Raw genomic sequence first — 14,912 nt, forward strand, 5'->3', positions numbered from 1 at the left:
TCCTCATACAGGATAACTTATTTATGTCTTTTGCAGGCATTTGTGGGGGTAGCAGCAGATCTTAATGCCATTGTGATTGCATTCAGAGGAACTCAAGAAACCAGGTTCAACCTATCTCTTGTGCTTGATGTACTTCTCATCCCTATTATTAGTTGCTTATCTTAAATTGTTTGTTCATAAATTTATGTATAGTTCTCTGTTGCCAATGCTACTATCTAATGCTGGTCACTGTGAGCTATAATGGAGTATCAGATTCTATAAAGATTTGTTTTATTATCTAAGGCTGATGGTATCCTACAGTGGCGTAATTCTGTTTGACTCTCTCTGTCTGTTCATGTTTATTATGTAATTCTGTTTGCAGTATACAGAACTGGGTGGAAGATTTGTACTGGAAGCAGCTTGATTCTGATTACCCTGGAGTTGATGATGCAAAGGTGTGTCAACAACTAAGTTTATTTCTTTGACAAATGTTTTGGTTTTATGTTTGCATCATATGCATTCATGATATCTCCTTCCTTTTATTCAGGTGCATCATGGTTTTTATTCTGCTTACCACAACACATCATTGAAACCTGGAATTCTAAATGCTGTTCAAGAAGCAAAGGAGTTATATGGAGACATTCAGATTATGGTAACTGGGCACTCGATGGGAGGCGCAATGGCTGCTTTTTGTGGGCTTGATCTCCGTGTAATTATCTACCTTAATTCATTGCCATGATTTGCATATACAATATGCTTGGCTATCTGTGCATGCTATCTGCATTATGTTTATTTTGTCTATTCTTGTCCTATGAGGATAGAAAAAGATGTATGGGTTCTGAAATAGTTCAAAAAATGAACAAATATTTCCAGCAATAGCCTTTTCATGTGTTATAGCGTCAATGTGAAAGCAGAACCTTTAGTTTGAAGTCCTAAAAGTTTGTGTTTTGGTGCTTTCAATATTTTGGCATTTGATAAACTGCACGGCTACGTTTGTTATATGCCCATCTCTATACTATTAGCAGATTCCAGATTTTCTGTGTAGTTATGTCCTGAGCTTATTGTTGAAATGAAGTTTCAACCTTGATTCTATCTCTAGTGCTTGTGATTAGTAAAATGCTGTTCATATTGTTTTTCTCTTTATAATTTGTTGGAGTTTACACTGATAATATATATCATATTCTCAGCTCAGCCTTGGGGAGCAGAATGTTCAGGTTTTGACTTTTGGACAACCAAGGATTGGCAACGCTGCTTTTGCTTCCTACTACAGCCAAGTGGTGCCAAATACCATTCGGGTCACAAATGGACATGATGTTGTACCTCATTTGCCCCCTTACTACTATTATTTTCCTCAGAAGACATATCATCACTTCCCTAGAGAGGTAACAATTTTTGATAGCATAAATGCATAGTTATACATATGATTCTTCATCTTTCCTTGCAGCTATCCATATCTATTTTTTCAGTCTTCATCAGCTTGCCACTTTTCGTGATATATATTCAAGCCCCATTCTCGTGTATTTTATATATTGTCAACATCTTTCTCAAGTAGTTCGCGTGCACTCTTCATTGTTCTCAAGTCTCCTCAATTGTTTATTAAGGCCTGATGCAGAAAAAGTTCCACTCCTGCAAATTCAGATGTTTTGCCTAACATGTCATAGTTTACTAGTTCTATGTTAGTTTTACTATTTTGGTATAAGAAACTTAGACAGCAAATTCACTTGTTTATTATCGTGTATATCTCTTTTCCAAACCTCTGGGTGATTGGTTGTTTCTCGAATAATAAGATCTCGTGTTCTAGGTCTGGCTTTACAATATTGGATTTGGAAGTTTGATTTATACAGTTGAGAAGGTTTGTGATGGTTCAGGTGAAGATCCCACTTGTAGCAGGCAAGTATTTACCTCTTTGCTCTGTTGAAAGTTTACTAATAACTCATATCTTTGAACTTTGGTTGTTTGCTGGGTTTTGTTATTGAATAATATTTCCTATTTCCTCCTAAATCAAGACCGTACAAAGTAGATTTGCTTGTGTGTTTGCTACATCTGTGCCTGTCTCGATGACCACGTATGATACTTTCCTCTAAACCTGTTCACACATTAGTTTGTGTTTGGATTGACAAATTTCTCAAGCTAAGGATTTCAAAATCATGACAACATCTATTGAGTTTGTTTTGAGTTTTTTCATGTTACTACAGATTTCAGATCCTTGAGTCTTGTTATTTTTCCTAGTCATTCACATGGATCTCAATCCACCTAAAATGGAGTTATTTGAAATCCTTCCCTTAATTCAGAAAAGAAAAGGGTGGTTCCCCTGAAATCATAATATTTCTATCCAAACCTTCGCTAATTGTCATTTGTGACCTGTGATTGGGAATGGCTTTATTTCTGATAACTGCTGTCTACATACTTAAAAGTAAAAACCTTTTGCAGATCTGTGAGCGGGAACAGTATCTCCGATCACTTGACATACTATGGTGTCCATATGGGATGTGATGCATCAAGTGGATGCAAAATCATAATGGATCCTCGCGTTGTTGGTTATGGGAAAACTGATCAAGAGGGCAACTTAATCTTATCCAGGGATCCCTCAAGGTCTATTTTGAAACTTAAAACCGATGAAAGCAGCTCTTCGTAATGTTAATCTGGAGAAACTGCGCCAAGTTTTGGAGAAAAATGAAGAGAAAACTGAGCAGATGAGCAAATTTGGCTTGGATGCTTTGCCTCAAGATGGCCTTGTTTGGGAAGAGCATGTGTATATATGATTTGTGAATATCTATGTAGACTGTCTGTATTTAATTGGAATTCATGTGTATATATGATTTGTGAATAACTGTACCTGGTGTAATGTAAATAGATTTATTGTTCTTTATATTGCTGATATTGCAGTTTGAATTCCCTTGATGAACTTAAATACTTAAGATAAATATATATATTTTTTAATATAAAAAGAGAAAGAGGGACCAACAATTTATTTTTTAGCTTGTGCAGTCCATCACTATAAATTGTTCAGTTTATTTAAATAAATAAGGATAAATTACATCACGCTTATATGATATTCCACATAATTATGAGGATTCTCTTGTTATTTAGAAATTATAAAAATTTCTTAATTTTAATAGTCATAAAATAAATAGCTTAATTCGTTAGTTTTTATAAAGTTATTTATTTATTTTTTTATGATGAACTAACTGAAATTAAGTGTTCCTTTTTACAAATTTTTAATTTTTCCATTCGTTTTTGAATTTTTATAACTATTTATTTTTTTTAAATAAAAAAATACAACAATTGATAATTTCATGTCTTCACCCAAATATTACACAACTTTATCGAATATCAGGAGAGTATCAGCGAATCTTTAAACTACAAAAAAATATTTGTTAATCATGCCAAATCTTATGAAAGATTGTCATAATTTACCCAATAAATTCAATACCTGTTTATCTGCCTAATCAATTGTTTTCCATTTCTTTCTATCTTGGGACTAATGTGAGTATTCGTCTCAACATATTAACTGATTTTTCCCTATAACAATTTAAGTTTTTAGATAAGTTGGTATTTTAACATGGCATTAAAGTTTTAAGTCGAACATAATATTTGGATTTGAATTTTATTGCTACTCATTTATAAAAAAAAATTTACATGTATGATTGACGCTCAACGGGGATGATAAAATATTAAATATGTTTTTTCTAACAACTTAAATTTTTAGATGGGACGTCATTGTACAGTTTTTGTTTCTCAAGTTAAAACAATTTAAATTGTCAATTGCTTGTTTTATATTTAAATTTATAAAGTTAAATACAATAAAGTGTTGGGTTATACGAGGGATCTATGCAAACAAATTAAAATAATACTTAAACCAAATAAATATAATTTTATGGGATAAATACATCCTTCTTCCTTAAAATTTGGTATAATTATGAGTAGATCTCTTATAATTGAAAAATCATATATATTGTCATGATGCTTATTTTCTCTAACAAAAAAATTCCTCAATTTGTCAAAATTAATGGAATTTATTGATACTAGCATAAAAATTGAATGACAATTGGTATTGACACGTAGATAGATTGATTTATTAATGGCCTTTTGTAGGTTAAATATTTCTTTTTATAACCAAACTAATATCACAAGTGTGAAGATATACTTTCTTATATGCATTAACGTATGAAAATATAAAAGGATATTTGGCCAAAATTTTTTTATCTAACTTGGAAAAGTCATTAATAAGTCAATCAGGGTGTAAAAATGATTTTTATTCAATTTTAAATTTTGTGAATTTTGACTAATTGAAAGATCTATTTATTGAACGAAAACAAACCTTAGAGGTATTAAATATAATTTTTTAAATTATAGGGAGTTTCGCATAATTACACAAAGATAGTATAATTATTATTGTATTATTGCATTTAATTTACCAAAAAGAAAAAGAAAGAAATTCATAGATGCGTCAAAGAATGGTTTAAGTGGGCTATAATATCAATATCTGGCCCAATATTATTTTCCCAAAACCTAAGCCCAAGACCAAGCCCACATTCTAAACAGAGGAGGCCCAACTGGATTCTATGCTCTGTTAATTAGAGAACGCCAGAGCCAAATTATTCATATTCCATTTTTAAACAACAGCGACTTTGGTGCACACTGGAGGTAATTGGATCGGAAAAAGCAGTAGAGAATCGCAGTGTAACGCCTCGTTTGGCAAATTGGGAAAGGCAGCCATTTCCCAACTCTCTCTCTCTCTCTCAGTGTATCAGAAAATGCAAGCTATTGGAGTACTGTCGAAATCACGCCGAGTGGCTAGGGTTTTGGAAAACCCCTCGCGGAGTCTATTCAACTCGGCGGAACGAGTCAAGTCTTCTCAGCAGGGTTTGGCTATTGAAAATGCTGACTCTCTTCCTCTACGCCGCCGCTTTCACTACGCCGCCTTGCTCTCCGGTACTTTTATCGTGCTTTTTGTTTTCTTTTCCCGGTGGTAGTAATCTGTAAAAATGAAAACAACGATAAGAGTGAGGAACAAAAATAATGTAATAGTTTGAAATGAAGTTTTGAAGATTATGCTTTTGGTGAAGAAAGCAGAGGATTGAATTTAGTTCAGTTGAGTAGATTAGTAATATAGTGGTTTTCTAAAAATTGTCTTTTTGGTTTTCGTCTTACTAAAAAATCATGTTAAATGTGTAGAATTTAGAAAGAAGAAATGCATAACATGTAGATGTTTGTATGTCTGAATAGAGTTTTATGTACACAATTCGTGCGTGTCTTTGAATATTTGATATTTTGTAAATATATTATGAATCATCCATAATTTTCTGATGATCCTTGAATTAGTCAAAGAATTAATCATGGAATTGTTTGTTTCTGTGATTTTGTATCTTACTGAAAGGTTTACAGTAGTTGATAAGCCTTAAACAAATAAATAAACACACACATATATATTGTCCTTTCTTGTGTGCTTAGTTGCTCATATGCATGTGGTTAGAAAGTTTTATTGTTTCTATGCAGTTTTATATATGCAAACTAATTTTCTTATTTGGATGTGAAATTTGCAGCCAACATCCTTAGAAGTTGTTCACAAATTGAACTAAATCATAAAAAAGAATTTATCCAAATTCCATCTTCATCAATGGTGATGCCAACTAGACTCTTTTCTTCGGAAGCACAAGAGATTGGAAATGATACTGCAGGTGGGTATTTTGTTTTTTCTGTCTTTAAGTGGTTTATAAAATTTGAAGTTTGAATTTATTTAGTATGACGAGGCCATTTCGTTTTAGATGCAGAGACAGTCAAGACAGTCTATGATAAGATGCTGAACTGTATTGTGGAGAGAAGAACTGCACCTCCAAATGCTTGGTTGTGGTCAATCGCTGCTAAATGTTCTACCCATGAAGATATTAAGCTCCTATTCGATATTTTGCAGAAACTTCGTACATTTGTTAGTGTTATCGATCTCAGTGCTCTGCATTAGCTTAACTATTTCTATTTGTAGGTTTATTTATATTTTGTTTTTTTGTGGGCTGCAGAAACTCTCCAATCTTCGGATACACGATGATTTTAACAGTGCGCTTTGCAGGGAAGTTACAAAGGCCTGTGTTCGTGCAGGGGCTATTGACTTTGGTAGGAGGAATATGATATTCCTTGTATAATTGATGTGGTTTATTACTTACTAGGTGATAGCTATGATGTGCAGTGCATAGCAAAATTAGGAACTCCAAATGTTGTACTTGTGTGGAGTAAACTGAGATTTCTTACTTAGCCGAGCTCTATGTCACTTGTAGTTTCTTTTCCATGTGGATGCCAGAGAATGGTATCCCGCACCAAATCTCGTGCTCATGGCAAAGCATATCTCCTTTTTCATAACCTTTCCTGTATTCACGAATGCGCTTTCTCGATTCTCACAAGAATAAAATTGTGGTAATTTGTAAGCATGAGGTGCCAAATGTGGGAACTCACCATACTTAGAAATTATGGACTTTCTAGAATTCATGGGATAGAAGGATTTTACTGCTAGTACTTGGCATCAATATATCATTCTGCCTTATCTGTTTGGAGCACAAGAAAGGCAATTTTTAGCATATCATGGTTGACAATTTTCTTGGTTAAAGTCCATGCCTTGAGAATGGATTTTGTGCCATTTGATGTTTTCTTGTAACCTTGTATTCATGATTTCTTTTGATGGTGTGGCATGAGAGTTCTCTTTCTCTTTTGTTTTGGTTATGTTCTTGTTGTGTTTTTCTTGTGACCAAATCTATGGTATTACTTGCAGGCATGAAGACATTGTGGAAGCATAATTTATTTGGATTGACTCCTGACATTGGATCTGCACATCATCTGCTGGTATGTAAGTGTTATTCTGAGGTTTTGTTTTGTCTATATTGTGTTTCCATTGTTGAATAGAGATAGATAAAAAGGCTCATTTATGGCTGCAGTCATATGCTAAACAGCATAATGATGTGAAACTCATGGTTAAACTATTGAAACTTATGAAGAAGAATGATTTACCTTTTCAACCTGGCACGGCAGATATTGTTTTCAGGTATACATTAATTAGAAATTCTTCCAGTTTTCATTATCTTCTAGACCTACTTGTCTTAAGAACTTTCTGCATGTAATCTTTCACTTTCTCAGGACTCTTGTTTTGTATGTTCTCTACCACAAGTCTAACGTGTTTGTTTTAAGACGAGCTTCATAAACAGACATACATATACCTTTAAGAGTGGTTGCTGAAGGATATTATCTGGTTCCTGTATTACAGAGAAATGATGATAGTCTTAGTTTTGGTGCTAGTTGTTCAGCATTTCCCGTGTTTCTTTGTTCTTACAGAAGTTTGTCCTTACAGAAGTTTGTTCTTTTCCCCCATCGTCCTCCACCTCTCCACTTGGTTCTTCAAAAAATTTCCTACTTCATTTTCCTTGTTTCAGCATTTGTTATAGCACGGACAGATTGGGTTTGACGACTAAACATGCGAAAAGGTTTGTGAAGTCTGGGGTAAACCTTAGACAGACTTCCTTCGACCTGTTGATGGAATTTGCTGCCAGAAAAGGTTAGACAGTCTGCTTTTGGGCCATAGAATCCATTTGCTTGATATTTTACTTCTTTTCTCCTTTGTTGTGATTGGCTAATTTATAGGTGTTTGATACGGTCATAGAATCTCATTCTGCACATGGTTCCGTGATACATCATCTCTATGCTATGATCTGATAATTTGCTTAAGCCAAAATCATCTTAGTGATGCATAGACAATTTCATTTCTTTCTTTGCAGCTGATCTTAAATCCTTATGGAAGATTGAGAAGTGGAGATCAAAAGCTATGAAAAAGCATAGTCTTTCCACTGGGTTTTCCTGTGCTAAGGTAATGGATTTCTTGTCCCCGTGGATATTTGTTAGTCTGCTGTTGAAAATTATCAGTATTTTGTGCTAGCTAACACAATTTTTTATGTTCTACCACAGAAGATATGCTCATTTATTTCTAATGTGAATTTTACTCTTGTAATAAAAGAATGACATTTATCATTCTTTACTGCAATAATGTATGTCAAGATTGCAGATTGCAACATTCATTTATGGTGCTGTATCAACCGAAAATGGTTGAGTACATTATTTCTCTTATTGATTCAGACATTCTTGCTAGTTGTGAGTTGTAATAACTGAAGGCATTTGGTTGGAATGATTTCCACTAAGTGAAAAATGTGTATTAAGCTTTGCAGCTTGGTTTCTCTTTGATATAATACATTGAGGCATGCATACATATTTGAGCATTAAGTTGGAATTGATCTTGATGTTGTTGGTAGGGTTTCCTTCTTGAGCATAAGCCTGAAAGTGCTGCAGCAATCATTCAAGTACTATATCAGGTAAGTTCATGTCTTGATTGAATTTTTTGCTGTAGTAACACAAACTCATGCATACCTTAATGGGTGCACACCTGTAGTTTTAGGTCAAGCTAGAACTCACCTTTATATTAAAGTCAGTGTTAAATGGATTAGATGTGAACCTAGAAAGGTCCAAATCATTGAGGACAGAAATGCATTTGCTTGAAAAATGCCTATTGTTTTATTAGTATGCTATGCTGAGATTGTGATCATCAAAATTTGGTGGATTTTCCACAGGATTAGAGACTTAACTATTGGAAGTTTAGGATTGGTGATTATACTGGAAAAACTGATTGCATGTGGTGATATCTACTCGATATGATGTTCTTTTCTTAACAGCTGTAACCCTGGCCCGCATATTGCAATTTTCTTATAGTATATATTATGTTTTAGAGAGTAAGGTGTAACAAGGTTCCAAAACACGAGCATGAAAACTATCTGTTTGATCTTTTACATAAGATGACCAAATTTTTATTTAATATAACTTCCACCTGATACAGAAAATGATTTTCAAAACAACGGATGTGATTATTTGTTTCAGCGTCTTGCTTCAATCCTACCTTCCCCTCCTATTTCAATATTTTCAGGAATATTTTGGTGAGTAAATATCAATTTTATGAACAGACTCTACCTGAAGCAAAGAGGCCAACTGTTATGGTTGAACTTCAAAAGCTAGTGAGTGAATGGCCTTTGGAAATTATAAAGCACCAAAAAGAGGACAGAAAGGTATGAACACCCTCTTTATTTTTACTCTTAAGAAAGGATTCTGATGTTTCTTTTTGTGGAGGAAATTTGGACGACGTCTGTGATTGATTTCCATCTCTATCACAGCCAAACTCAAAACACACACACAAAAAAAAAATATCAAGACACATTTTAGACATACACATAAATATACACGTAGAAAACATTGGTGATATGGTGGTAGATAAAATTAGCATTTGGATGAGTCGTGACAATCGATGCATGTACCAAGAAGTCATATTTTGTTGTCTTGGCCAGGCATTTGCCGCAGCATTACAAAATGATATTTCTGCACTGATCAATGCTTTACCAAGCTTGGGTGTGGAGGCAAACGTCTCCATGCAAGATTTAACTGGAAAGGAAGCGGTTCTGTCTTAGAAGTCCAGTCGGTCGAGTATATTAGCTTCGAATAGCTAAGAAGCATTTTTCGCTCAGTTCTGCGAGACGGACCATCCAAGTGGTATTCTCTCTGTGCCAAGCTGTAGGAGGCATTCAAGTAATCCGTGACGCTCCATTGAAAGTTCCATACTTGAGAAGCTTAAATAACACCAAATGCACCAAATGCACAAGCCAGTTTTGCTCTATTACTTCAAATTATAGCAGTAATCTTATAATGTTCCACTGTTCATGAGCCCATGTAGTTATTTTGATTCTAAGGTCAACCGGGGAAAAGCTAACGTTTCGAGTTTTTCTCTTAGCTGTTTACATATTGAGGTTTTCTCTTACGCTGCGTTTCCTGTGTCCTTAATTAGTGCTTATCTCGTATTCTCTTATTTTAGATGCCTATTTACTTATATTTGGGTTTGGATTTGTGATGTAAAACATTATAAGGGTAATGGAACAGGATATGGGAGTAGCTACCTTTATAATCTTCATAGCTCAAGGGTGGTCTTAGATTCCTATTACCCTATTAGGGTAGCTCTTTATTGAAGTATTTACATAGGCCTCGTTTGGTTCGGCAGATAGAGATTAGGTGGGATGATAAATTGAATGATAATTAATTCATCATCCATTACATGTTTGGTTTGACGTGTTGTGATGTATGATATCCCATTTGATAATACCATTCCGTATCTGATTGAAAGGATTACAAAGTACAATTAAATGTAAACATGGGTTATCTTTTTTCAGGTATTTTTTTTTAACATTGTAGTTTGTGAATAATTACAAAAAGATAGAAAAAAAACCTTTCAAATATTTATTGAAATACAATGTATAATTTACATGAAGTAAACGAGCTCATAGGGTACAAAATAGGGTTAGGAACCCCTAAAGCACTGAATATAGCCAGTTAATGCCCTCGAGGAACTTTAGGAAGGGATGTAGGCTTTTTCTATGAGGTCTTTCAATGGATAAAATTGAATGGATTAGGTATTCTGATAATTTTAAAATTTAATAAAAATGCTATACTAAATCTCTCAACTTATAAAATAATTGTCGAATTTAAAAATTAGGGTAAATTACAACCATCTTTCATGAGGTTTATCATAATTATGAATATTTTTTTGTTGTTTGAAAAATTACGAATATCCTCTTCTAATGTTTGATGAAATTATGTAATTTTTGGATGAAGGTATGAAATGTCGACTTTACACCTACTGTATTTTTAATTTTTTAAAAAAAAATTAAAAACTTATTAAAAAATTTAATTGGGTGGATGAAAATTTTTAAAAATTATAAAAAGATTATCTACTTAATCCATAAAAAAATCATAAAATTCTAAAAAATATAATAGAATTATAATTTTTATTCTACAAGGGTATTTTAATTAGTTCATCATAAAAATTGGATGAAAACCTAACGGATTGAGCTGATTGTTAGACGTTTGTTAAAATTAGAGGGTATCTGTAATTTTTTAAATAATGAGAAGGTATTTATAATTATGAAAAATATCATTATAATTTACCCTTAAAAATTATATTTTTTGGTATTTGACACTGTCTGTCAGGCTAGAACTTAGTGGTGATGTTCTCAAGGAAGAAAAATACTATGAAACCTATGTCAGGCTCTTGGGTTTCTCTCTTAATATTTCTCTTGAAACTGTGGTTTTGTCGTTTAGAATAGAAAATTCAATTTAGATCCTCCAGGATGCGGGCCGACCTGCCGAGAAGCGCATCGGGCCTGCAGGACGGGAGGAGCTTTCAGACTTTAAATTTTCATGATGAGCAACATACACAATGACGCGTATAAAATTTTTCCTAAATAAAATATATAATATCATTTTTGCACACGTGTTATGCGTATATTTAATGAATTAGAAGATGTAATAGGGTTTGCATCCAAAAATCCATATATAGTTCTTACAAATCTTCCTCAAAATTAGTTGTTGAAAGATTGAAACAAGAAAAGAGAGATCAAAGGCTGTTTTCTCACACAATTCATGGCTATTTTCAAAGTACTGATGTTCCCATGGCTGGCTCATGGACATGTCTTCCCCTTTCTTGAACTAGCCAAAGCCCTCTCCAACACAAACATCTTCCACATATATTTCTGCTCAACATCTATCAATCTTGAATCAATCAGAAACAATCTCAACCAACACTCATCATCATGTGATTATCATCTTTCAATTGAACTGATTGAACTCCATCTGCCACCCCACCCTCACCTCCCCCCACACTACCACACCACCAAGAACATACCTCCCGCCCTCATGCCTACCCTCATGCACGCCTTTCAGCTCTCCGCCTCTACATTTTCCGACATAATTACTCGTCTCAAACCCGACCTGCTTATCTACGACGGGTTCCAGCCCTGGTCGGCAAAGCTCGCGTCGTCTCAAGGAATCCCTGCGGTCTATTTTGCTCTAACGGGATCGACTGCCATCTCATTTTTTCATCATTTGTATGTGCACAAGACTTCTGATACTTTCCCTTATCCGGCAATATACCTGAATGAGTACGAGAAACGAGACCTGATCGCTCAGGGGGCGACGATCAAAGTTCAAGACGTTGATGAAGGGTTTGCTTTTGGTGTCCTTAAACTGTCTTGCGACATTGTCTTGATAAAGAGCTGCTGCACGGGGATTGAGAGGAAGTACATTGACTATCTCTCCACATTGTGCAAGAGGAGAATTGTGCCTGTTGGTCCACTTGTTCAAGAAAATGCAGCTGATCATGAGACTGATTCATGGATTTTGAATTGGCTAAGCAAGAAAAGCAAATCGTCAACTCTATACATCTCATTTGGCAGTGAAAACTACTTCTCCAAGGACCAAATTCGAGAGATAGCAAAAGGGTTAGAGCTGACCAAAGTTAACTTCATTTGGGTGGTTAGATCACCTGTCGGAAGTGACCAGATTAATGTAGAAGAAGCATTGCCTGAAGGGTTCATCGATCGGGTGAAAGAGAGAGGTGTGTTGGTGCAAGAATGGGCACCACAAGCTGCAATCTTGGCAAGTCCAGCGGTGGCTGGATTCATGAGCCATTGCGGTTGGAGTTCCATAACGGAGAGCGTATATTTTGGCATTCCGGTTGTGATGCTAGGCTGGTTGTGGAGGCTGGATTTGGGGTGGAGGTGGTGAGGGATGAGAAGGGGATGTTTGATGGAGAAGGGGTGGGAACAGCTGTAGATGAAGTGATGTTAGGGGAGAGTGGAGAAAGGCTTAGGAAGAGAGTTAGAGAGTTGAGTGAGAAAATCAAATTGCAGGAAGATGAAAGGTGTTCTGGAGTAGTAGAGGAGTTGTCAAGAATTTGTGTGAAGAAATCAGCTTGTTCTTGAGTGGATTGGATTTTTGTTCTACTTCATTTAACATACACATGCTATGTGTAAATTTATTTATTTTTTAAATAAAATACATGATGCCATCTTTGTATATATGATGTGTGTATATTAAATACAATATAAGATGGAATAGGATTTGCAACAACAAATCTAATCCCATTCTTACTACATACAAATCACTACAAGTGTTTCGACATTTACTATATAATTGATTCCGATTTGACCAAATTAAATTCGAATTAAAATGTCTCCAAGAACAACAAAGAACTACAAGAACTAGTTGGTCTTAGTACTCTTTAATCTTTATTCTTGAGACAAAGCTGCCACAAACCCTCAGCTACTTCATCCAATTCTCGATCCTCTTCCATCTTCATCTTCTCACTCAATTCCTGAGCTCTCTGCCTGAGCCCTTCTCCGCTCGTCTCCGCAACCACTTTCTTTATGGCCTTCGCTATCTCCTCTCCCTTATACACTCCGTTTTCATCCCTCACCACTTCCACACAAGCACCAGCCTCTACTAACATCCTACAATCTATAAACATGTTGAGTTTCATGGGCATACCTATCACTGGAACCCCAAAATATACGCTCTCGTTCAAAGAACTCCATCCACAATGGCTCACAAAACTTGCAGTACTTTGATGCACTAGAATTCTAGCCTGTGGGGCCCACCCCAACACGACGATCCCTCTCTCTTTTACCCTTTCAAGAAACCCCTTTGGAAGTGCATCTTCAACACTAATTTCCTTCTCCCCAAGAGGGAACCTAATTACCCATATGAAGTTAGCATCACAAAGCTCAAGCCCTTTTGCTATTTCCTCTATTTCTTGCTTGGACAAGAAGTACTCACTCCCAAAAGAGATGTACACAGTTGAATGCTGTTTTTTCTTACTTAGCCATTCCATGATGTCTGAATACTTCTCCTCCTCCTCATCATCTTTGTTAACATCTGCAACAAGTGGACCAACAGATAGTAGTTTTCGATGGCAAACAGCAGAAACATAGTCTATATACTTCCCTTCGAGCCCCCTACTTGTCTTAAGCAGGGCAATATCAGTAGACAACCTGTAATTCACAAACACAACATCTTCGTCCTCCTCAAAAACATTATAGTACAAGAACTGAAAGAAACCATCCAAACTTTTCTTTTCATGATCATCGCCAAGACACAATTCTTGAAACCGAAAATCACCACCCGGAAGACGACGAACGTAGTGGTGATAGGTATACGACCTCGTGGCTGCTCCAAGTGGGGCAAAATGAACAGCAGGAACACCTTGAGAAGAAGCAAGTCTGGCAGCCCAAGGTTGGAAGACATCGAATATGACCAGGTCGGGTTTTAGAGTAGTGATAATGTCTGAGAAGCTGGATTTTGCTGTCTGAAGGGCTTTGATGAGGGTGAAGACAAGATCTGAGGGGAGATTCTTGGTTGTGTGGTAGTGTGGGGGGAGTTCATGGGATGGCTGTAAATGGAGTTGTACCACTTGTATGGATTCCGATAAGTTGTTGTTGTGAATGAAAGCGTTGATTGAAGTGAAATTGATGGGAGTTGAGCAGAGGTATATGTGGAAGTTCTTCCTGATTAAGAGTCTTTTGGACAGCTCAAGATAGGGAAATATATGGCCATGAGCCAACCATGGGAACATCAGAATCCTGAAAGTAGTTGTTTGAGAGTCCATGAATAAGGATTTGGGGGCTTCTTGAATTGAATTGGATTGGAGGATGATATTTCAGGTGAATTGTTTGACTTCTAATCCCTCTTATGCTGCTTTGTTTGCCGCCGACACTAAAGCTTCGTCTGGTTGGAGAGACAAGGGGAAGTGGATAGGGGATGGCAAATAATACAGAAAAAAGTAAGGGCCAATCTGCATTTCACCCTCTATATTTTTAAAGTTCAGCTAACAATTCTCCTATGTTTTAAAAAAAGCAAAAAATCTTCGTGATTTCTAAAATTCTGCACAAAATCCTCCTTTTGTTAGAAACTAACAGAAGGGGTGCACTCGCAGGTGGTGTAGGCGAGTATGATTTTTCGTTGCTATTAATTGACAAAAATACCATATATTGTGTTTAAAATTACTATGATCAAATATATTTGCTTCAGAT

The 14,912-nt window shown here is 35.5% G+C and overlaps 4 protein-coding genes across 5 annotated transcripts in view; 3 read left to right on the forward strand and 1 right to left on the reverse strand.

The window, feature by feature from the left end:
* Positions 1 to 2,848, forward strand: part of LOC105156911 (lipase) — a 4,261-nt gene extending 1,413 nt beyond the window's left edge. Inside the window, exons 6-11 of the mRNA XM_011073172.2 lie at positions 37 to 104; positions 362 to 434; positions 527 to 688; positions 1,167 to 1,361; positions 1,781 to 1,869; positions 2,410 to 2,848. Of these exons, the coding sequence (XP_011071474.1) occupies positions 37 to 104; positions 362 to 434; positions 527 to 688; positions 1,167 to 1,361; positions 1,781 to 1,869; positions 2,410 to 2,614 (792 nt within the window). The 3' untranslated portion in view covers positions 2,615 to 2,848. The remainder of the gene's footprint in view (positions 1 to 36; positions 105 to 361; positions 435 to 526; positions 689 to 1,166; positions 1,362 to 1,780; positions 1,870 to 2,409) is intronic.
* On the forward strand, positions 4,613 to 9,955 carry LOC105156912. 2 transcript variants are annotated; one of them, XM_020692968.1, is made up of 11 exons: positions 4,613 to 4,914; positions 5,526 to 5,660; positions 5,754 to 5,908; positions 5,997 to 6,090; positions 6,740 to 6,810; positions 6,903 to 7,009; positions 7,395 to 7,516; positions 7,737 to 7,825; positions 8,265 to 8,324; positions 8,967 to 9,068; positions 9,345 to 9,955. In XM_020692968.1, the coding sequence occupies exons 1-11, from the start codon at positions 4,737 to 4,739 to the stop codon at positions 9,462 to 9,464; spliced, it is 1,233 nt and encodes a 410-aa protein (XP_020548627.1). In that variant the 5' UTR covers positions 4,613 to 4,736; the 3' UTR covers positions 9,465 to 9,955. The 2 variants fall into 2 exon arrangements, with proteins under 2 accessions (XP_020548627.1, XP_011071475.1); XM_011073173.2 differs by having other exon boundaries at positions 4,614 to 4,914; positions 5,748 to 5,908.
* LOC105157061 (beta-D-glucosyl crocetin beta-1,6-glucosyltransferase-like) lies at positions 11,740 to 12,806 on the forward strand. The gene is made up of 2 exons (XM_011073358.1): positions 11,740 to 12,540; positions 12,585 to 12,806. Exons 1-2 carry the CDS (start codon positions 11,740 to 11,742, stop codon positions 12,804 to 12,806), a joined length of 1,023 nt encoding a protein of 340 aa, XP_011071660.1.
* Positions 13,028 to 14,693, reverse strand: LOC105156914 (beta-D-glucosyl crocetin beta-1,6-glucosyltransferase-like). The gene has a single exon (XM_011073175.2). It carries the CDS (start codon positions 14,486 to 14,488, stop codon positions 13,106 to 13,108), a length of 1,383 nt encoding a protein of 460 aa, XP_011071477.1. The 5' UTR covers positions 14,489 to 14,693; the 3' UTR covers positions 13,028 to 13,105.

Source organism: Sesamum indicum, linkage group LG3, assembly GCF_000512975.1.
Source record: "Sesamum indicum cultivar Zhongzhi No. 13 linkage group LG3, S_indicum_v1.0, whole genome shotgun sequence".
NCBI classification, from domain to species: Eukaryota; Viridiplantae; Streptophyta; class Magnoliopsida; order Lamiales; family Pedaliaceae; genus Sesamum; species Sesamum indicum.

Excerpts from the sequence above, each read along its gene's own strand:
- LOC105157061 (XM_011073358.1), top strand. The coding sequence starts at position 11,740 with ATGCCTACCCTCATGCACGCCTTTCAGCTCTCCGCCTCTACATTTTCC. Across the intron at positions 12,541-12,584 it reads GGAGTTCCATAACGGAGAGC|GCTGGATTTGGGGTGGAGGT; the intron begins GTATATTTTGGC and ends CTGGTTGTGGAG.
- LOC105156912 (XM_011073173.2), top strand. The coding sequence starts at position 4,737 with ATGCAAGCTATTGGAGTACTGTCGAAATCACGCCGAGTGGCTAGGGTT. Across the intron at positions 7,010-7,394 it reads ACGGCAGATATTGTTTTCAG|CATTTGTTATAGCACGGACA; the intron begins GTATACATTAAT and ends TCCTTGTTTCAG. Across the intron at positions 7,826-8,264 it reads CTGGGTTTTCCTGTGCTAAG|GGTTTCCTTCTTGAGCATAA; the intron begins GTAATGGATTTC and ends TGTTGTTGGTAG.
- LOC105156914 (XM_011073175.2), bottom strand. The coding sequence starts at position 14,488 with ATGGACTCTCAAACAACTACTTTCAGGATTCTGATGTTCCCATGGTTG.